This window comes from Hyperolius riggenbachi, chromosome 12, assembly GCF_040937935.1.
Source record: "Hyperolius riggenbachi isolate aHypRig1 chromosome 12, aHypRig1.pri, whole genome shotgun sequence".
Lineage (NCBI taxonomy): Eukaryota > Metazoa > Chordata > Amphibia > Anura > Hyperoliidae > Hyperolius > Hyperolius riggenbachi.
This window is the reverse complement of record NC_090657.1, coordinates 128,388,954-128,413,047: the sequence shown is the minus strand read 5'-3', so window position 1 is coordinate 128,413,047 and position 24,094 is coordinate 128,388,954. Positions and strand designations below refer to the sequence as shown.

The window sequence follows — 24,094 nt, the reverse complement described above, 5'->3', positions numbered from 1 at the left end:
ACGAGCGGGAGCGCGGGCAGCGTCGGGAACGCGGAAAGTACGTGTTTCTCCGTCCCTGGTTTTTAAAGGATGGAAAAAGGGGCGGAGAAATACGTACGCGCGGGGGTAAAGTGGTTACTAATGGTTACTGTAAGTGACTGCTGCATAGAAAATAAGTAATTCACAATACATTTTACTCAGAGACAAATTTACATGTATATGAATGTGTATATTTACTCTAGACATAGAGGTCCCTCATTCTCTCTTATAAACAGAGCAAAAACATATATATGTAGCTTTATTACAGTGGTTTCATGGTTTTCAGTGGGAGATCTGGAAAATAATTCAAAGAGCATTTACATAATGTGAAATTGGATTACATTACATGCAGGTTTTCAGAATGTACTAACCTTCAGTTCGAATGGTGAAAGGAGAGTCTGCCAAGCGTTTGGCTGAAAACTGGCCACCGAGTGAAGTCATCAGGAAACAGAGTGTGAAAAATCCGATCCCAAGGACAAATATCCTACAAGCAAACAAAACAAATCACATATTTCTCACAAATTTCCAGAGTGTTACCAATACATGCATATAACAATTACACAATAGACTAAATCAACAATCAGCTACTGTATATGTCAGCCAAAATGCAATGCCCAATTATGAGATACCATGAATACTACATCTGTTTGTGCTTTTCAGACAGTTAATAATCCCAGTTAGACACTTCAGTGTTCCCCATTAGGTTTTGGAACATAGCTATGATCTCATTTACAAACAAAAGCATCAGTAAGGTCACAAGCTAGTGTTCTGTCATGGGTCCAGATTCACAGATGGCTTTCCAGTTCTTATCAAAGGGGTTGGAGTTGGGGTGAGGTTTGGATTACTTGCAGGCCAGTAAATTCTAAACCAGACACAGTAAACCATTATTAGTATTATTATGGACAACACTTTGTACATTCCCATTATTACAAATAAGAAGAGGGAGCAGCCAACCCTTAAAGGACTTACGAGGCGAAATTGCTAAAAAAAGTTATTTACCGGCCTCATCTTTTAAGGCACGGAGGACGCCATCCGCGCCCTCCGTGCCGGTCCGCCGGGTCCCCCCGCTCATTAGCCCCCCCGGGCCGGCTGCCGACCCCACGGCCCGGGCTCTCCTGCCTCTCGCAACATGGCTGCTTCCTCTGGCCGCGGCTGTGCAGTCCGCCTGGCCCTAGAGCTGCGCAGCCGCACTCGCGGCCAGGCGGACTGGGCAGCCATAGCCAGAGGAAGCGGCCATGTTGCGAGAGGCAGGAGAGCCCGACCCGGGCCGTGGGGTCAGCAGCCGGCCCGGGGGGCTAATGAGCGGGGGGACCCGGCGGATCGGCACGGAGGGCGCGGACGGCGTCCTCCGTGCCTTAAAAGATGAGGCAGGCAATTTACTTTTTTTTTGTAATTTTGCCTCGTATGTCCTTTAAAGAACAAAACCTGCAGACTTATTTCTCCACCAACAAATGTTACAGTTGGCAACGTGTATACAAATAGTCAGAGCATGTGCCATTCTCATAATTCACCTATCAGACTGGAAAATGGTGAAGTTTGATTCATTATTGCACGACATGTGTTCTACTGGTCACTAGCAGCCATGCACAGCTCTTTGTCAACCAGCGCATGATTTATCTCTCCACACTGGTCTCTGTTCTGGTGGCTCGCCTCCAGACGATGACAGCAGTATTAAAGAGACTCTGTAACAAAAATGTCATCCTGTTTTCTACCATCCTACAAGTTCCTAAACCTATTCTAATGTGTTCTGGCTTACTGCAGCGCTTTCTACTATCACCGTATCTGTAATAAATCAATGTATCTTTCCCCTGTCGGATTTGTCGCCCTATGTATGGAAGGCTGCCAACTCTTCAGTGTTGATCTGTTATGCACGCCCCCCTCCAGGTCCCCTCTATGCACACTCCCATGTGTGTTATTTACATTAGGCAGCCTCTCTGCTCTCTTATCTTTTACAAGCTTGATAAATCGTCCTCTGTTATGCTGGATACACAGGGTTCGTTCCCGTGCTCGATTCCCGTCAATGCACCGCTCGATTCCCGTCGATTAGTTTATTTCCGACATGTCCGATTTGCGGTTCGATGGATCGTTAGGTCGATTTGCCATACTTTACATGGCAATCGACCTAAAAATCATCGAAATGCGCTCGGAAATGTTTGGGAATAATCGATTTGTCGGGAATCCAGCGGCGCATTCGATGCGGGAACGAACCGTGTGTATTCAGCATAAGGCTGTGAAAGGAGCTGGCTGCCTGGGCTGTCACATGCTGTGGAATTACAGACACCGGGCAGAGCTATCTGCAGGAAGAAACAATCAGCCTGTCACTCTTCAGTGGATGAGAGCTGCAGGGGGTAAACACACAAATGATCTATTGAGATTCAAAAGGAAGGCTGTATACAGCCTGCTTGTGTATGGATGTATTTTCTATGTGTGGACATACTGTACATCAACCTACTTTGGTGGCCATTTTGTTTGTTTATAAACAAACTTTTTAAAACTGTTTTTGACCACTTTTAATGTGGCGGGGAGCGGCAAAATTGTGACAGAGGGAAATAGGAGATGTCCCCTAACGCACTAGTATGTTTACTTTTGTGCGATTTTAACAATACAGATTCTCGTTAAGCAGCTGACCCATGCCAGCGGATGACGTCCTTTTGGAAATGTAGCAGCTATATCTATCCTTCAATACTATGCATACTTGAACGTGATGCATATGCTTCAAACATTGTTATGTGCATTGCCATATGAGCCAACATCTTTCATTTGAATTCCTATATCTACAAGGAGGTTGCAATTGGACATTTTATGTCTGTTATGCTAACACTCTGGTTATCGGCAGCAACTATTTGCTGGTCTGCATCAGAACAATTGAGGACCTTGCTGGCTTTACACAATACTATGCATCCAGCTTCAGTTTGTGATATCCACAACAGGGTGTTTGGCGTATGACCTTAACTGTTTGACTTATATGGGATTCATTGGAGATATGTGCTACCTAGCTTCACTTTTGTGCAAACTCAATGATCATTCCTATGAAACTGAACTTTCTTCAAATTTAACACACTGAAGTATAGATTTAGAGATTGCATAAATGCTGGATATTGACTCCTAGGTAGGGTTGCTCATCGGATTCCGGGGAATGGAGATTTCCGCGATTCCGGTCAGAAATTGGCAGTTCCGTTCCGGCTCATCGGAACGGAACATCTATAGCGGTAATCGGTAAATAGAGGAATTTCTATGCGGAATTCCATCGGAATTTAATCAGAAGCGTATAAAAGCTGCATTTACTGTTAGGCAGAATTTTTAAGCCAATCAGAAGGATTGGAAGGGATATACCCATCACAGAAGCTTAAAACATGCTGATTTCTGCATTAAAATCAGAATTTCTGCACCAATTAGAGTCTTAAAGAGAATCTGTACTCTGAAATTCTTACAATAAAAAGCATACCATTCTATTCATTATGTGCTCCTGGTCCCCTCTGTGCTGTTTCTGCCATTCTCTGCTGCAAACCTGGCTTGTAATTGCCAGTTTTAGGCAGTGTTTACAAACAAACTAACCAGCTTCTAATAGGCTCAGCTAAGCAGAGTGTGTTAGTCACACAGAGCCTGCAGGGGGTGTGTACAGCTTCTAGCTAATCACAAGCAGCCCTGCACATTCCAGTCTGACTGCCTCAGCCTGACTGTGCCGACTATAGAGAGAAGATTAGATCATATAACAGAGATAACACAGCTACTGTGCAATTAGGAAAAGCTGCAGTAAGCCAGACCACATTAGAAAAGGCATAGGAACTTATAGCATAGAAGAAATAAAGATAAACAATTTGTTACAGAGTCTCTTTAACAAAAACCAACCAATCCTACGTTAGCAACCAGCTCCTCCTAGCTACCCATCATCAGCTATCCCTCCCATTTTGTATATAGGAGAGGTGTGACAGTCACGAAGCTTGTGGGTTTCAGTCTGGTGTTTTGGAAAGAGGAGAGACAGACCCATATTAGTTGTTTCAACATAAAACTCTTTTTAAAGACTGTATATAAAACAAAAGTCTTTTTAAAGACTGTGTGAGAGAATTAGACTAAGTGTGAGCTATTAGTAGTAGTAGCTAGGTGTATTTATGAGAGAGTGAAAGTAGATTGTTAAGGTGCCCATACACTCGTCAGATTGGCAGCAGACAGATAAGAAATGCATCTGATGATCTATCTGATGCGTTTTTAGAACATTTTTTACCAGGATAGAATTCCAATAGATTTCAGTTTGAAATCTGTTGAAATTCGATCTGATGGCATTTTTTTGCCATCAGATTTCCATTAAGGCCAATGCAAACTGATAAGCAATCTCATCAGATCGACCTAAATTTTCCACCCTGCAAGTTCGATGGAAATCCATCGAAATCGATCGAAATCGGCCGTCGATCGGTCGATTGGCCAACCGATTTGCGATCGATCGATCGATCGCGATCGATCGGTCGGCCAGAAAATCGGCTGAGTGTATGGGCTGCTTTAGTTTGAGTGATAGATTGTAGTGTAGTGTACTAGTAGTTGCTGTGTGGAGAGGGTTAGAGAGAGCCAGCCAGGCCGCAGGCTTAGTATTTGACAGAGTGAGAGAGTTAGGTGATTGATTAGTTGAGTGTAGTGCAAGTTTTTTTGTTTTTTTTTCTAAGTTCATTTTTTTTCTTTATTTTGTTTTTGATTTATTTTCTTTATTTCACCCCCTTATTTTCTTATCTGTTTTTTAGTTCAAGTTAGGTGGATTTATTTTACTTTGGTTCTGTTGCTCATACCCCTTCCCCAATAAACTTTTGTGGCCCCAAAAAAATGGAGCGAGAGCAACAGCAATTTCCTGCCACTTCTAAAAGAAAATGTAGTGATGGTGGTGTTGGTGGATCACGTCAAGTACATGATCAGGTTGAGGGTGGCAGCAGCAGCAGGAAGCGTTCCGCCCTGATCAGAGATGTCTTCTCTGTGTTCGCACACAGGAAAATTTTGACAGAGCAGCAGGCAAACAGAGTTGTTGACTATTTCGATCAGGAGTAGAGATGAGCCGAACGATTCACCCGCGAACGGTTCCAGGCGAACTTTGGGTGGTTCGCATTCGCTGGCAAAGGCGAACTTTAGCGGAAGTTCGGTTCGCCCCCATAATGCTCTATTACGGTCAACTTTGACCCTTTACATCACAGTCAGCAGGCACATTGTCGCCTAGCAGACTACACTCACTCCTGGAGCCCCCCCCCCCCTTATAAAAGGCAAGGTTCTCCGGCCGGTTTACTCACTCGTCTGCCTACAGTAATTAGTGAAGGGACAGCTGCTGACAGACTCTGCTAGGGGAAGCTTAGTTAGGCTCTTGTAGGCTTGTTAGCTTGCTCCTGGCTGATTGTTATTCCTTATTTAGCACCCCACAACAGCTCCTTTCCCTCCTTCCCTCCTCCCCTTCTCTCCCTCCTTTGTAGGATGTCAAAAGCACGCTCACATACTGTACATTGGCCAGGAATTGAACCAGGTCAACTGCTTGGAGGGCAGCTATGTTCACCACTATACCACCAACACTAAAGGCTGAAGCCAGCCTAGTTGGCCTGGGAAGGATGAAAAGCTAGGTGGCCATGCAACTATTCCTGCTAACCTAAAGCTTACTTGTGTCTTACAACACATTGGCTTAAGACTTTACCAAACCATATGGGGAAGCTTCTCTGTTTGCTGTTTTTTTTTTTTTTTTTTTTTTAAGTGTGGTGTCACAGTTCACTCATCTCTTCAACTACAAGAAAGGCCCAGGAGTAGTCTTATGCCTAGTACACACCATACAATTTCCTGTAAGATTTACCTGCCAGATAGATCATTTCCAACATATTGGAAATGATCTATCTAACCATCTATCTGCCTAGCAATTAAGCATTGTGCTACTCAGCAGGAGATAACCAAAAGACAATGCACCAGAGATAATGACCAGTCTCTACCATTACTTTACAAAAAATAATCTAATTACAGAAAATCTTACAGAAAATCTAACAGAAAATTGTATGGTGTGTACTAGGCATAAGCTACCGTAATATCTAGCTTACGGCAGGGCCCTTATTGCACTTTCTCTTACAGGGCTATGGAAACCGTTTTGCCCATGCGATAAAGCGACGTGCAAAAATAAAATCATGCCTAGCAGAGGATGGTTTTGATCCATCAACCTCTGGGTTATGGGCCCAGCACACTTCTGCTGCACCACTCTGCTTACATTTGTATACAATCTTCAAGCTTAAGAAGGGTACATTAGTTGAAATAGTTACACTACAATCTATGTTACAGCAAGGCCCTAATGACACTTTCTCTTAAGGGGCTGTGGCGGAGCTTGTGTCACCACCAATCAACATCTGCACCAGTCAACTACAGAGGTGTTTCGTGGCCAGGTGGAGGGTCCAGAAGAGTCACTTATGGGTTCCAGAGCTTTGGTTGAACTGGATGATGTTTTGGATGATGAGGTGGCTGATCCACTGTGGTTGCCATCTAGTGGGTTAGGCACTAGTAGGCATGAGCAGCATGGAGAAACAGAGCAGACGGTTGGCCAGCAGCCAGCAAGTGCTTTCCCGTCTGTCAGTACTCACCAGTCCAATGCTGAGCATCGAGGTGCTAGAACAGGTCACACCACTGCTCCACGTGCAGAATTTTACTGTTCTGGAAGAGGATGAATCCAGGGCAGTCTGTTCTGTGTGCCGTAAATCGGTGAGCAGAGGCAAATCGGGCAGCGGGTTCGGCACTTCAGGGCTGATAAGCAATCTGCGCAACCACCAGACGGGAGTTCGAATATGTAAAGAATTACAATAAGATGGGTGGAGGAAAAGCAGCAGCAACAGGCCCCTCTTTTTCTAGTCGTCATGTACCTATCCAACCTGCTCAGTCCCATTCTACTTCAAATCCCTCTGCATGCCAGGCTGGAAGAGGGCTCCAGACTAGTGTTGGGCGAACATCTAGATGTTCGGGTTCGGGCCGAACAGGCCGAACATGGCCGCGATGTTCGGGTGTTCGACCCGAACTCCGAACATAATGGAAGTCAATGGGGACCCGAACTTTTGTGGTTTGTAAAGCCTCCTTACATGCTACATACCCCAAATTTACAGGGTATGTGCACCTTGGGAGTGGGTACAAGAGGAAAAAATTTTTTAGCAAAAAGAGCTTATAGTTTTTGAGAAAATCGATTTTAAAGTTTCAAAGGGAAAACTGTCTTTTAAATGCGGGAAATGTCTGTTTTCTTTGCACAGGTAACATGTTTTTTGTCGGCATGCAGTCATAAATGTAATACATATAAGAGGTTCCAGGAAAAGGGACCGGTAACGCTAACCCAGCAGCAACACACGTGATGGAACAGGAGGAGGCGCAGGAGGAGAAGGCCACGCTTTGTGAGACACAACAACCCAGGCCTTGCATGAGGACAAGAAGCGTGCGGATAGCATGCTTTGTACCGCCATGCAGTCATAAATGTAATAAAGATAAGTGGTTCAATAAACAGGGACCACGCGGCAACGCTAACCCAGCAGCAGCAGACGTGATGGAACAGGAGGAGGCGCAGGAGGAGAAGGCCACGCTTTGTGAGACACAACAACCCAGGCCTTGCATGAGGGCAAGAAGCGTGCGGATAGCATGCTTTGTACCGCCATGCAGTCATAAATGTAATAAAGATAAGTGGTTCAATAAACAGGGACCACGCGGCAACGCTAACCCAGCAGCAGCAGACGTGATGGAACAGGAGGAGGCGCAGGAGGAGAAGGCCACGCTTTGTAAGACACAACAACCCAGGCCTTGCATGAGGGCAAGAAGCATGCGGATATAGCAGCAATGCTTTTTGCCGCCATGCAGTCATAAATGTAATACAGATGAGAGGTTCAATAAACAGGGACCGGAAACGCTACACCATCCCAGATGTTCATTGGTCATGTTACTTGGTTGGGGTCCTGGAGTGTTGCGTAGTCATTTCCAATCCAGGATTGATTCATTTTAATTTGAGTCAGACGGTCTGCATTTTCTGTGGAGAGGCGGATACGCCGATCTGTGACGATGCCTCCGGCAGCACTGAAACAGCGTTCCGACATAACGCTGGCTGCCGGGCAAGCCAGCACCTCTATTGCGTACATTGCCAGTTCGTGCCAGGTGTCTAGCTTCGATACCCAATAGTTGAAGGGTGCAGATGGATTGTTCGACACAGCTACGTCATCTGACATGTAGTCCTTGACCATCTTCTCCAGGCGATCGGTGTTGGAGGTGGATCTGCACGCTTGCTGTTCAGTGGGCTGCTGCTGCATGGGTGTCAGAAAATTTTCCCACTCCAAGGACACTGCCGATACCATTCCCTTTTGGGCACTAGCTGCGGCTTGCGTTGTTTGCTGCCCTCCTGGTCGTCCTGGGTTTGCGGGAGTCAGTCTGTCTGCGTACAACTGGCTAGAGGAGGGGGAGGATGTCAATCTCCTCTCTAAAGTCTCCACAAGGGCCTGCTGGTATTCTTCCATTTTGACCTGTCTGACTCTTTCTTCAAGCAGTTTTGGAACATTGTGTTTGTACCGTGGATCCAGAAGGGTATAAACCCAGTAATTGGTGTTGTCCAGAATGCGCACAATGCGTGGGTCACGTTCAATGCAGTCTAGCATGAATTGAGCCATGTGTGCCAGAGTCCTACCAGAATCCTCATCATCCTCTTGTGAGCGTTGTGATAGTTGTTGTGATGCATCATAGTCGTCACCTTCCTCCTGGTCTGCTTCTGCTGACCATTCGCGTTGAATTGTGGAAGTCCAACGTGCACCGCTCTGGCCCTCGTCAGTGGTGGCATGAAATTCCTGCTCCAACTCCAGCTGTTCCTCCTCCTCTTCTTCGTCATAGCTGCTGGGGCCAGCGTTCCCTGAGGCGGATGGCCTGATGTTGGTACCATCACGCTGATCGTTTTCTCCTTCAGATTCCCCCAGTTGCATCATGACAGCTGTTTCCTTGATTTTCAACATCGACCTCTTCAGTAAACACAGCAGTGGTATGGTAATGCTGACTGAAGAGTTGTCACTGCTCACAAGCAACGTGGATTGCTCAAAATTTTGGAGGACTTGGCAGAGGTCCAACATGTTGGCCCAATCGGATCCACAGAAGCTTGGCAGCTGGCCGGATGCGCCTCGGTACTGCGCCGTCATGTACTGGACCACTGCACTCTTCTGCTCGCAAAAGCGGGCTAGCATGTGCAGCGTAGAATTCCAGCGCGTAGGGACATCACACAGCAAGCGATGGTGGGGGAGATTGAAGCGCTCCTGCATCTTGGCGAGTGCCCCCGAAGCAGTACTGGAATTTCTACAATGTTTGGCCACTCGACGCACCTTCAACAGAAGATCGGCCACGCCTGGGTATGTCCTCAGGAACCGCTGAACTACTAGGTTCATCACGTGCGCCAGGCAAGGGATGTGTGTCAGCTTAGCCAACCTTAAAGCGCGAATGAGATTACTCCCATTATCACACACAACCATGCCCGGTTTCAAGTCCAGCGGTGCCAGCCACAAATCCGTCTGTTCCTTTATTCCCTTCCAAATTTCCTCCCCTGTGTGCTGCTTATCCCCAAGGCAGATCAGCTTCAGCAACGCTTGCTGACGCATGCCAACAGCTGTGCTGCACTGCTTCCACGATCCTACTGCTGCTGGGTTAGCGTTTCCGGATGAGGTACAGCTTTGAGATGCGTTGGAGGAGAAGGAGTCAGAGAGGTAGGTGCTGCTGTTGTTATCCAGTGGGAGGGACGGCGGTGCAGCTGTTTGCGGCGTGGGCAACACCCGCGCCGTAGCAGGTGAGGAATCGCTGCCAGGCTCCACAAGGTTCACCCAGTGCGCGGTAAGGGAGATGTATCGACCCTGGCCGAACGCACTCGTCCAAGTGTCAGTGGTGAGGTGAACCTTGCAGGCAACGGCATTCTTCAAGCTTCGGGTTATTTTGCTGACCACGTGCTCATGCAACTCAGGCACTGCAGAGCGCGCAAAGTGGTAGCGGCTGGGAACCATGTAACGTGGGATGGCCACTGACATCATGCCCTTGAAGCTGTTTGTCTCCACCACTCGATATGGCAGCATTTCGCAGGCCAGAAGCTTGGCTATGCTGGCTGTTAATGCCACGGCCCGGGGGTCATTTGCTGGCAATTTCCTCTTGCGCTCAAACATCTCCGACACAGACAACTGAACCGTAGCGCTGCACACGGAAGGGCTGTTGGTTGTTGTGTTTGATGAACACTGGGAGACCTCAAGAGCACTACTCCGGAAAGTGACAGTGTCAGCGTCGTCTGATGTTTGTGAATGTTGTGAACCACGCAATGGCTGGGCTACTGCTGCTGCTGAGGCGGGTCTGGTGGTGAGTCTGGTGAACCCAAGGGAGGCAGTGTTGCTGGTACCCTGTCCTGCCGCGTTTGCCCACAGAGTGGGATGTTTGGATAGCATGTGGCGGCTCATGCTGGTGGTGGAGAGGTTGTTAATACTTTTCCCCCTGCTCAGGCGAGTCTTGCACACCTTGCAAATCGCCATGGTAACATCCTCAGTGCAGTCTTCAAAGAAAGCCCAGACTTTGGAGCACCTGCCTCCTTGCTGGCGATTTCTGTTTCCTCCTCTTTTGCCTCTCACTCTAACTTCCACGCTTGTGGTGCCTGAAATTGCGCGCCGCCTACCTTGTGGCACAAGGCGAACTCGTGCAGCAGTGGGTTCTTCAACAGACTCATCTGTGCTGCTGCTACGACGGCGATGTTCTCGTTCACAAATAAAATCTGGGTCTCTGTCCACATTGTCCATACCCTCCTCTTCCATCTCCTCAAACTCGTCATATGTCATTGTGGGGGGCCGCCGCCGTGGAGTAGAGCTCCCCAGAACAACCTCTGCGCAGCTCACTCCAACGTCGTCTTCCAGATCTTCTCGGCCGACCTCCTGCAATTGCAACCCCTCCTGCCCAACTTGCTCTGGGATTTGGGTTTCCGAGTCCTCCTCGGACTCGCCTTGTATTTCAGTGCGCGGTGCATTTCCCACAGTTAATGGTTGTGAATCCGGGCACAACATTTCTGGCTGTTCCTCCATTGACCTTTCATAGGTGGAAGTTTGTTGGGCTGGGAATAGCTCCTGCGAATACCCCATTGTGTCCTGAGGTAATTCATAGGACTGGTTATCTGGCAGTTGTGTGCGTGGTGTCGCTGCCGGTTGTGTCAGCTTTGTGCCCACTGGCTCCTTGTAACTGGCTGAGGACTCGGACCTCGTGCGTGATGTGCTGGTGCTGCTTAACCCACTGCTGGACGCTTGAGAGGTCATCCAAGTAATTATCTGGTCCTGTTCTTTTGGATTTGTGAGGGTTGTTGTCCTGGACAACATGGGCGGTATTGAGTGGGTTTTCTTGGGTGCTCCCCTGTGGCCTGTACGTGAACCGTCAGGGGAAACACCTCTTCCCTTGCCCCTTCCTCTTTCACCGGATTTCTTCCTCATTTCACTTATCCTTACAGTACACGCTGACTGGCAGCAGTACAGTGGCAGTACAGAAATGCTATACAGTACCACTATTCCCAGCAGCGACACAGAGCACAATGCTATACAGTGGCGGGTGAGCGGTGTACTACTGTTCCCAGGCCCAGCAGACACAGAGTGGAAGTAAACACAATGCTATATAGTCTGGCTGAGCGGTGTACACAGAGTGGCAGTACACACAATGCTATATAGTCTGGCTAAGCCGTGTACACAGAGTGTCAGAAAACACAATGCTATATATAGCGTGGCTGAGCGAGGTGCACAGTGGCAGTACACACAATGCTATATTAGTCAGGCTAAGCCGTGTACACAGAGTGTCAGTAAACAATGGTATATAGTCTGGCTGAGCGGTGTACACAGAGTGTCAGTAAACAACGGTATATAGTCTGGCTGAGCGGTGTACACAGAGTGGCAGTAAACACAATGCTATATATAGCGTGGCTGAGCGAGGTGCACAGTGGCAGTACACACAATGCTATATAGTCAGGCTAAGCCGTGTACACAGAGTGTCAGAAAACACAATGCTATATATAGCGTGGCTGAGCGAGGTGCACAGTGGCAGTACACACAATGCTTTATAGTCAGGCTGAGCCGTGTACACAGAGTGTCAGTAAACAATGGTATATAGTCTGGCTGAGCGGTGTACACAGAGTGTCAGTAAACAACGGTATATAGTCTGGCTGAGCGGTGTACACAGAGTGGCAGTAAACACAATGCTATATATAGCGTGGCTGATCGAGGTGCACAGTGGCAGTACACACAATGCTATATATAGCGTGGCTGAGCGAGGTGCACAGTGGCAGTACACACAATGCTATATATAGCGTGGCTGAGCGAGGTGCACAGTGGCAGTACACACAATGCTATATATAGCGTGGCTGAGCGAGGTGCACAGTGGCAGTACACACAATGCTATATTAGTCAGGCTAAGCCGTGTACACAGAGTGTCAGAAAACACAATGCTATATATATAGCGTGGCTGAGCGAGGTGCACAGTGGCAGTACACAAATTGCTATATATAGCGTGGCTGAGCGAGGTGCACAGTGGCAGTACACACAATGCTATATATAGCGTGGCTGAGCGAGGTGCACAGTGGCAGTACACACAATGCTATATATAGCGTGGCTGAGCGAGGTGCACAGTGGCAGTACACACAATGCTATATATAGCGTGGCTGAGCGAGGTGCACAGTGGCAGTACACACAATGCTATATATAGCGTGGCTGAGCGAGGTGCACAGTGGCAGTACACACAATGCTATATTAGTCAGGCTAAGCCGTGTACACAGAGTGTCAGAAAACACAATGCTATATATATAGCGTGGCTGAGCGAGGTGCACAGTGGCAGTACACACAATGCTATATATAGCGTGGCTGAGCGAGGTGCACAGTGGCAGTACACACAATGCTATATATAGCGTGGCTGAGCGAGGTGCACAGTGGCAGTACACACAATGCTATATATAGCGTGGCTGAGCGAGGTGCACAGTGGCAGTAAACACAATGCTATATTAGTCAGGCTAAGCCGTTTACACAGAGTGTCAGAAAACACAATGCTATATATATAGCGTGGCTGAGCGAGGTGCACAGTGGCAGTACACACAATGCTATATATAGCGTGGCTGAGCGAGGTGCACAGTGGCAGTACACACAATGCTATATATAGCGTGGCTGAGCGAGGTGCACAGTGGCAGTACACACAATGCTATATTAGTCAGGCTAAGCCGTGTACACAGAGTGTCAGAAAACACAATGCTATATATATAGCGTGGCTGAGCGAGGTACACAGTGGCAGTAAACAATGCTATATATAGTGTGGCTGAGCGAGCGGTGTACTACTGTTCCCAGCAGCGACACACAATGACTGGGGGGGACCCTGGCTAGCGTGGCTGGAGAGCGAACTACCCTGCCTGCCTACCCAAAGCTAAACCCACAGACAAATGGCGGAGATATGACGTGGTTCGGGTATTTATTTACCCGAACCACGTGACCGTTCGGCCAATCAGAGCGCGTTCGGGCCCGAACCACGTGACCCGTTCGGCCAATCACAGCGCTAGCCGAACGTTCGGGGAACGTTCGGCCATGCGCTCTTAGTTCGGCCATGTGGCCGAACGGTTTGGCCGAGCACCGTCAGGTGTTCGGCCGAACTCGAACATCACCCGAACAGGGTGATGTTCTGCAGAAACCGAACAGTGGCGAACACTGTTCGCCCAACACTACTCCAGACCTCGGCAAGCACCTCATAATCACCCTTGTTGGTTTCCTCAGAATCACCAGTGTTCCATCGTCAGGCCTCTGTGCCAGAAATGTTGCAGAGGAAGCGGATGCTCCCTGCAACTGATCCGTTTGTTGTCAAAAATAATGCGCTCCTGGCAAGGCTGTTGGGCCAACAGCTGCTGCCCTACCAGTTTGTGGACTGTGCCCCCTTCCGCAGACAGATGAACAGTGTTGCTCCACAATGGCGGATCCCCAGCCGCCATTATTTTGCCAGGAATGCTATCCCTGCCCTTCACCAGGACATTGTGGAGTGTGTCGGCAGGTCTATGGATCACGCTGTTGGTGGCAAGGTGCACTTCACTATGGATGGCTGGAGCAGCAGGCATGGGCAGGGAAAGTATCTAACTTTTACCGCCCATCGGGTCACCCTCCATGGTGCTGCTGAGGAGGGTGCAAGATCTAGTGCCGCCACGTGGGTTGAAGGGTAGGCCTGTTCTACGTCCCTCTGCTACCTGTTCTGTCCAATACCAGTCCGCCATTGCTGAGCCTCCCAGCAACTAGTCCCGCTCCTACACTGGTCTGCAGCACCATCGATGCCAAGCAGTGCTGAAACTTGAATCCATGGACGAGAACAGGCAAACTGGATTTGTAATCCTTGCAGCCTTACAGGATCAGATTCGGCAGTGGCTTTTCCCACGAAAACTGGAGACAGGTGTAGTGGTGTCTGATAATGCTGCCAACATGCTGGCCGCTATTTCTGAAGGTGGCTACACTCACTTACCTTGCTTGGCCCACGTCTTCAACCTTGTAGTCCAGAAGTTCTTACGCACTTTTGATGGGTTGAAGGATGCTGTGGCCTCAGCACGAAAAGTGTCAGCCCACATCCGTCGCTCCGCAACTGCCACTGCGGTGGACAAGGCTCTTGACAAAGTGCTCAGACAGGGGAAGGAAGCTCTACTGAACAGTGGTCAGTCAAGTGGGGGAGTGAGTGAGCATGCCCAAGTCCTGGATGAGGAGGCACAGCTTGTGGAAGCGGAAGAGCCCATTGTCCGGGGGTGGGAAGAAGATTCTGATGATGTGGAGCTGGAGCATGACGACAGTTCTGACAGCCAGGAAGAGGTGATTAATGGCAGACATCTCTTCCCTATGGCTGCGCATATGCTCCAGTGCCTACGTAAGGACCCCCGGATTAAAACTTTAAAATCAAGGCTCGACATGTGGGTGGCCACCATCTTAGATCCCCGATGCAAGGGGAAAATGCGGCAGTTCATACCCCCCTCCCAAGCAGACGCCAGGATGAGCCACATCTGGGATGCCCTTCTTCGTTGGGTAGTGTAACGATTGTGGAATTCTCTCCGTGATCAGCGCACAAGACGTGCGCTGACACTACGGAAATCCTCCACAAGCGTATAATTTGAGGGAACCCAGCAAAAGGTGCAATGCACCTGTAGAGGGAAATTCCTGTCGGCAGGTGGAGCTGTGGAGTGCAGAGGAACAGCTCCTCTGCCCTGCCACAGACGCAAGACAGGAATTGCACGAAGGGAAGGAACACAGGGCAAGATAGCACTGAAAGAGAGAGATCAAAGCGACAGAGGGTATGTGTGTTCACCAATCTAGTCGCCACCCTGCGACGATGAACACACAACCAGGAAGATAAAGTGAGAAGGCAATCGCCGGAGATGGCGATTGCTAACAGCGACACAAGACCGAATAAGCACAGATGAGGAATGTATGTATGTCCACCAATCTAGCCGCCAACCTGCGACGGCGGACACACAACAGAGGAAACCAAGTGAGAACACAATCGCAAGAGAAGCGATTGTGAAAGAGAATGAGCACAGGGACAGATTGTATGTGTGTGCACCAAACTAGTCGCCAACCCGCGACGGTGCATACACAACAGCAGATATGAAGTAGGAACGCAATCGCGAGAGAGGCGATTGCCAGAGGTGACACAAGGCTACAGCAAGGCAGAGCACGAGAGTAGCAAAGGCACAGCAAATCATACAATGAGAAGATACGGAAAATAACAAACGCTAACTAAACGCGAACACCGCACTCATTCGCAACAGTGCACGCGTTTATGCGCAGTCTCCGCGTGATAAGCACAACAGAGACAAGCACGCCTAACTAACCACCGACAGACAAACAAGAAACAGAGGACGCGAGCGCTTGCTTAACGGTTACCTCACCGAGCCTCCAGTAAGCGTTCGTAGCAGACAAGACAGATACACGAAAACAGGAAAAAGTGAGAGATAGGATCCACAGCACTAGCGCAAGGCGAGTGCGATCCAGGCAGGACAGATCAGATGAGATAGCTGGTAGCAACCGCTGCTCCAGCTATATTCCAAGAACAAAGATCAGAACGACTTCCTGTCGACCACCGCTGGGACAGGACAATCGCAACAGATATGTAATTCTAACTGCACTAGGGAACCTGCCTAGTGCAGTCCCAGGAATTACTCTAAGCTAATCTTTAAACGATGAGCAAGGCTGACACTCCAAGAGTGTTTCACAGGACTAACCCTTATGACCAGCCCAGGTCTGTGATATCACATGGTGTATATATATATAGAGCAAGCCTACAAAGGATGTGGCTAGGCAATCTGCATGACAAACGTATGCAAATTCCTCAGCAGCAAGCTGCAAAACTGACAAAAGGTCTCTCTTCCAAAGACCTGCAGAATGCAGACCTGAACAGCGGTCAAAAAGCTGCCTGCCTGCGCAGGCGGCCGAGCGGATCCTCACAGGAAGAAGATGCGTTTCCTGAACCTGTATCCCGGGCCCAAGCTACCAAGTCTCATCATACTCAGCAAAGGTCTGGTGGTCCGACTCCCAGCAGCAGCACCATTAGCCAATCTGTGAACTTGCTGAGTATGTTGAAGGAAATTTATCAGCCAATGCCAGATACTCCTTGTAGCAGCAGCACCACCAGCGGGCAAAGTAGTCACCGCCAGCGGCTGACCCATATGGTGAATGATTACTTGGGGTCGGCCAGTGCTCCAGACAATATGGAGAGTAATGATGACCCCATGGAGTATTGGACAAAACAACTGAATACCTGGCCGGAACTCGCTCAGTATGCACTGAAGGTTCTTGCATGCCCCGCCGCCAGTGTTCTTTCTGAGCAAGTATTTAGTGCTGCAGGTGGGGTGGTCACCGACCAACGGACCCGTCTGTCCACAGACAATGTGGACATACTAACGTTCATTAACCTCCTTGGCGGTAATCCCGAGCTGAACTCGGGGTATGCCGCCGGAGGTCGCCGCTCAGGCCCTGCTGGGCCGATTTCAGTTCTGAAAAAAGCAGCACACGCAGCTGGCACTTTGCCAGCCGCGTGTGCTGCCCGATCGCCGCCGCGGTGAAAGAGGGTCCCCCCAGCCGCCCGAGCCCAGTGCAGCCGGAACAAACAGTTCCGGCCGGCGCTAGGGGCTGGATCGGGCGGCTCTGACGTCAGGATGTCGACTGACGTCCATGACGTCACTCCGCTCATCGCCATGGCAACGAGGAAAGCGAAACAAGATAGGCCGCTCATTGCGGCCTATCTTGTTACTTTCGATTGCCGGAGGCGATCGAAAGTACGCTTCCGGAGCGCCTTCTAGTGGGCTTTCATGCAGCCAACTTTCAGTTGGCTGCATGAAATATTTTTTTTTTAATAAAAAAAAAAACCACATTGCAGCCTCCCTGGCAAAATAAATAAACCGCCAGGGAGGTTAAAATGAACGAGTCATGGATCAGTGATAATTACAAGGCCCCTCTCACTGATTAATGATGAAGATTAGACAGACTAAATTAAAATTTTGCTGTTTTTCAAGCCTCAAATGGTCTCCCTCTCAAACTCTGCTGCCTATCACTATCATCGCATATTTTTGCTTTTTAAGATCATAAAAATGCAGCTTTTGCAGCTGTCCAATGTTATATTCCATCCTAACCCTATGCTTTTGGCCTACAACTTCTCCTGCTGCTCCAAAAATAAATTATAATGACTGCCGTGGAACCACCTCTAGGTCCCATGCGTACGTTAAAAAGGGGCGCTGGGAAAAAAGGGCGCGGGGTTTTAAACGATAAGCATGGATTACGTTTAAAAATGTATTGTACTGTATTTCGTTTAAAATTAATGTTTTATAAAGTTATAAATCATTAAATAATGTGCATTAAATCGGCAATTGTAAAAACGTTAATCTTCTGTTTAAATAGTGAAACGTATAATAACGTTTAAACCTAAGACCCCCCCTGTTGGTGCCTAAACCTAAGACCCCGGGGGCGTGGCCTGCATGGCAGAGTGAGAGGACGCATGGTGCTGAGCTCCGCTGCCCTTAATTGAATTTATCTGGTGTTACTGGATAAAAGCGACTGAAACACAGCTTAAACTTTTCTCCAAGCTTCTACCTGCTACTGTGGAGAAACTGGCTGACTGGAGCGATCCTCCGGCGAGGGACTTGGATGATATAGTCCTACCCGGATCTGCCTCTGACCCAGCGCCTGGCCCGATCAGAAGTGAGTCCACATTACCACGTCCTTCACCATACGGCTGTCCCATGGCTCAGCGTGTCAAGAATAATAGAGAGAAGGGAGACAAAAACAAGTCTCCCGAACAGCCTCCAAGCACTCCTAGCACCAATAAAACAAAACCAAAACAGGACAAAGAAGTGATAGTGGAGGAGGAGATGGAAGAACTAGACAGACCTCCACCCTTTGTAGAGGATATCATGGATGCCATTAAGACGTGCCAGACGACACTGACTAAAAAAATAGAGCATCTGGAAGCAGGCATGGGTCTCATCAGACAAGACATGTACAAGATAAGAAGTCGGCTTACTGAGGTAGAACAGCGAACCTCTGCTACTGAGGACAGAGTGGAAGAACATCATCGAGCTATTCCAGACATGCAGAAGCGTATAAAAACCCTAGAAGAAAGAGCAGAAGATGCTGAAAATAGAAATCGGAGGAACAATCTCCGTCTTCTGGGACTCCCAGAGGGCAAAGAAGGCAAAGATGTTCCAGCATTTGTAGAATCACTCTTTCGGCAGCTACTGCCTCCTGAGACCTTCTCACCGTTCTTTGTGGTGGAAAGAGCGCATAGGATGCCCAGCAAACAAGGCCCCCCTGGAGCGCCAGCTCGTGTGCTCATCTTCAAAGTGCTGAACTATAAAGACAGGGATGCAATCCATATGGCAGCTCGTAATGCAGGAGATCTAACTTTGGAGAATTCCCGGCTAATGTTGTTCCCCGACTATACAACGACCACCCAGAAGCTGAGGAAAACTTTCATTCACGCTAAAGCCAAGCTGAGGGAGAGGAAGATCGAATATTCTATGGTGTTTCCTGCAAAGCTGAGAGTGCAGCATGGCGACCAAGTTCTATTTTTTGAAAAACTTGGAGAGGTGATCGCATGGCTGGAAGAAAACCCTGAACAGTTTTAGTAAGGATCTCTTTGTTTTATTGTGCCTGATGATTCACCTAAACCCGTAAGTACTATCTGTTATGCAGCTCTCCTGTGACATGCTATTTGCCTAAACAAGACTGCTACTAGGCTTTTCCCCCAAAGTTCTTTCCCCCTTGCTTGCTACTAAACAACGGTGCTGTTTAATGAAACATCGGAGTGGTGCTGATGTCCTGCACTTTAAGTTGTGCAGGGGTCCTGCGACCTTCTAGATCATAGTAAAGCTGCTTTTGCAAAATGACACAGACATGCTTTATGATACCACGCTATTAATGCATAGATGGAATGCTGACTTTGTGCTTATATGCCTGCCTGAACTTATCTTCTGCTTCGCAAGACTTTTATGCTCTACTGAATGTATTCCCTCCTATGGAGGATTCAAACTCCACAACTGCGCGGGAACTGTACTAAAATGGTGGCAGAGCGCGAAAATAACTTCTTAGGACACCGTAATGGCAGTGGTTCCTGGACACTCTATAAAGCTATAGTTATGTCACTCCCGACAGGAATAGCAGCCTAATGGTCAACATAATCTGATACATGTTTATATTTTCACAAATTTTTTCTAACATGTTATGTTATGAAATGTTATGTAATAGTTGCTCTCTGATACTGGGACTGCATAACTGAAGGGCGGGTCTGAGGAGCCTCTGGGTGTGGGGATAAAGGAGGCTGATCACTACCAATCTCATTGCTGTTTATTGTAAAATTCCCACCACGTTGGAGTCCCTAAAGTGGAAGCAAAGAAGGCGTTGATGTAGGCAAGAGACTTAGCGTCACTACGTTCGGTTATTAATGAAGTAAACATATACTGTTACTGTACAACGTTATGATTACTCAGTGATGCTGTGGTAATAATATGCCACGTTAATAGGTGGTTTATATATAAACTGAAAAGGTCTTATATGGTCTCAATTAGCTAACATTACTGCTTGGGACACACTACAAGAGACAATCTATCCGCAGCCATCTATCCTCTCCAGCCTAACTGCTAACTGATACTAACAACTTTTAACGCTCACTCTTTGACATGGTTTTGCCTTAGAGTAGTATATACTAACTCTTGCATTTCTACTACTTACGATAACTCTGATACTTATACTGCTATTTCGCCGCATATATCAATGGCCACTAGAGGGAGACATAACTCTACAAATGAAAAGCCTTCACGTACAACTCCTATACTTCAACTAATCTATTAACTATATGATCGGAAGAATGCACGGGTAGGGCATAGAATGTATCCTATGATTTACAGTATAATACATAATTTACAGTTCAGATCAAATAGCAGATATGATATATTACCTATGTTGTCACAAGGGGGGAAAGGGGGAAATAGACAGTGTGCATTACAATGCGGTATGGACCTCAAGAAGACAGGGATGTTCAGGAGAACTTGGAGATTAATATAATATTGCCTCCTTAATATAAAATAGGCACTATACCTACTTTCTTAATTCTGTCATTCTTGAACTGATGGAGACAGTAAATTAGCCTCCAATGCTCACATGCTATATAACTATGAACAGTTGGAAAGGAGAGAGGTACATATCGGCTCAAGTAGATATTTGTTCCCACCTCGAGGTTCATGGTCGGGAGGGGCAATATTAGATTAATTTCATGTGCAGGTAACAGCTGTAGCAACTATATAACAGTACATTTGGGTAGGATCATCAGGTATCCTATGTGTTCTCTATGTTTTGAAATTTACCGTTAAACTGTGTTTGATTATATGCTTAGTTATAACAGTAACACACAAGCCATAACCCCAATTAAAATTGAGAGTGTGTGGGCAGCGGAGCTCACGCAGGATGAGAGATACCCCGGACCAGACCAAATACTAAGTAACTAGCTGGTTGTAAGTTGGGTGTTTAGGGAATAAATATCCCTTGTTGGGATATAGGGTGGGGGGTGGAAAACATGTTTGGTGTATTGTTTTTTGGGGGGTGGGAATTCCTTTCGATCTCGTTCTACACAGTCTATAATAGGTTGTTCTATAGCTATAACAGCAATGACAGTAAAAGGTGACTAAAGTTATTTCCTGGAATGTACGAGGGCTAAATGAGAAATTCAAACGTTCTCTGGTTTTTAATGATCTCAAACAATACCAACCTGATGTCTGTGTACTGCAGGAGACACATCTCACTGGTAGTCGAGTTCTTGCTATGAAAAAACCATGGATAGGAAGTTGTTATCACGCCACTTATTCTTCTTATTCCAGAGGTGTCAGTATTCTGACACGCAAAACGCTTCCATTTCAGTTACTACATTTAAAGCTCGACTCACAGGGAAGATATGTTGCCATGCATGCATTAATTCATATGCAGGACATCTTGATTGTTGGCGTCTACTTACCACCCCCTGCAACAATAAATATATTAGATAACTTAGCCCCTATCATAGCCGAATGGGCTCCAGCAAAAATCATTATAGTAGGGGACATGGTATTGCAACCGCAGGATAGACAAAAACCTAATCCTAAAGAACCTAGAGAATTTAAAACATGGGTAGAGAGTATGGGCTTCACTGATGTATGAAGATGGAAACATCCAGATCTTCCAGGATACACGTGCCATTCGTCATCACACAAAACTCTGTCGAGAATAGATTTGGTCCTTGCTTCTAGTACTGCCCTCCCATGTATTCAATCTATTCAGCGGTTGCCATGGGCACTCTCTGATCACGCACCTCTTCTAACCAATTTAACCCTTAGACAATGTTCCTCGCGTAAACCGTGGAGATTATCTGGTTACTGGATCCATGACCAGATGGTGGGGGAGAAAATTCCCTCGGGTATAGCCCAGTTTTGGGTGCATAATAAACACTCAGCAGATCGATCAGTGGTTTGGGATACCTTTAAAGCTTATATGAGGGGGGAATACATGGTACAAATTAAACACTGCAAAAAAACTAGGCTTCTTGAATATCAAAAAGCTGAACACAAGGTCAAAGATACCGAAATTTTATATCTTGCACATCCGGACCGAGCTTCCTACTCGGCCTGGCAGTTGGCTATAACCAGCCTTAAAATTCTACACGTTGATTCTACAAAAAAAGCTAATTTACATCAACAACAGAGGGTGTTTGAATATGGGGATAAGTGTGGGAAAATGCTGGCCTGGTTGACCAGAGAACAGAGTCCTACGGTAACTATTCCTGCGATAGTCTCAGAAGTAGGTGACACTGTGTTTACTGCTGAAGAGATAAATAAGGAATTTGCTAGGTATTATCAATCTTTATATTCCTCTAAATATAATGCCCCTGTGAGTGATTTGGAGGAATATCTAGCTGGTATCCCATTACCACTAGAGTTGGGCCGAACCTCCGATTTTAGGTTCGCGAACCGGGTTCGCGAACTTTCGCGGAAGGTTCGGTTCGCGTTAAAGTTCGCGAACCGCAATAGACTTCAATGGGGATGCGAACTTTGAAAAAAAAAAAAAATTATGCTGGCCACAAAAGTGATGGAAAAGATGTTTCAAGGGGTCTAACACCTGGAGGGGGGCATAGCGAAGTGGGATAGATGCCAAAAGTCCCCGGGAAAAATCTGGATTTGATGCAAAGCAGCGTTTTAAGGGCAGAAATCACATTGAATGCTAAATGACAGGCCTAAAGTGCTTTAAAACATCTTGCATGTGTATACATCAATCAGGTAGTGTAATTAAGGTACTGCTTCACACTGACACACCAAACTGTTCACTGAACAGAACAGGTATGCAGTGGCGGGTTCACTGAACAGGTATGCAGTGGCAGGATCAATGAACAGGTATGCAGTGGCAGGATCACTGAACAGGTACGCAGTGGCAGGATCACTGAACAGGTATGCAGTGGCAGGATCAATGAACAGGTATGCACTGGCAGAATCACTGAACAGGTATGCAGTGGCAGGATCAATGAACAGGTATGCACTGGCAGGATCACTGAACAGGTATGCAGTGGCAGGATCAATGAACAGGTATGCAGTGGCAGGATCAATGAACAGGTATGCACTGGCAGGATCACTGAACAGGTATGCAGTGGCAGGATCAATGAACAGGTATGCACTGGCAGGATCACTGAACAGGTATGCAGTGGCAGGATCAATGAACAGGTATGCAGTGGCAGGATCAATGAACAGGTATGCACTGGCAGGATCACTGAACAGGTATGCAGTGGCAGGATCAATGAACAGGTATGCAGTGGCAGGATCACAGTACAGGTATGCAGTGGGCTGAGGGCTCACTGAACAGAACAGGTATGCAGCCAGGAAGAAGTTAAGCCTAACTAATCTTTCCCTATGAGAGACTGCAGCAGCTCGCCCTACTCTCACTAATGCAGGCACACGAGTGTCCATAACGGCCGCCGCTGCCTGCCTTATATAAGGGGGGGTGGGGCTCCAGGGGCTAGTGTAGCCTAATTGGCTACACTGGGCCTGCTGACTGTGATGTAGAGGGTCAAAGTTGACCCTCAGGTGCATTATGGGGCGAACCGATTTTTTGCGAACTTTTGCCGCAAAACGTTCGCGTGCGACACCCGCACGCGAACCACCTAAGTTCGCGCGAACCACGTTCGGCCCAACTCTAATTACCACAACTTTCTGTGGAGCAACAAAAATCCCTCGAACTCCCAATTACAAAAGATGAGATAGCTGATGCAATAGCTACACTAAAACCCAATAAAACTCCAGGTCTGGATGGGATACCATCTGAGTTTTACAAACAATACTCGGGGACACTTATCCCTTACTTATTTGAACTTTTTCAGGACTCAGATGGCGTACACTCCTTGCCTGACTCTACGCAGGAGGCCCTAATAGTCGTCATACCCAAGGGAGGAAGGAATCCGCTACTTTGCTCGTCTTACAGACCAATTTCCTTAATCAATATGGACACAAAAATTTTGGCAAAAATCCTGGCAACCCGTCTCAAACCAGTATTAGAAACCTTAATACACCCTG

At 47.4% G+C, this 24,094-nt stretch overlaps 1 protein-coding gene across 4 annotated transcripts in view; it reads right to left on the bottom strand.

Moving 5' to 3' along the window:
- Positions 1-24,094, bottom strand: part of MGAT5B (alpha-1,6-mannosylglycoprotein 6-beta-N-acetylglucosaminyltransferase B) — a 1,094,162-nt gene that overhangs the window by 1,010,598 nt on the left and 59,470 nt on the right. For all 4 annotated transcript variants that reach the window (XM_068263667.1, XM_068263670.1, XM_068263672.1 and 1 more), the window contains exon 3: positions 390-502. In XM_068263667.1, coding sequence (XP_068119768.1) covers positions 390-502 — 113 coding nt within the window. The remainder of the gene's footprint in view (positions 1-389; positions 503-24,094) is intronic.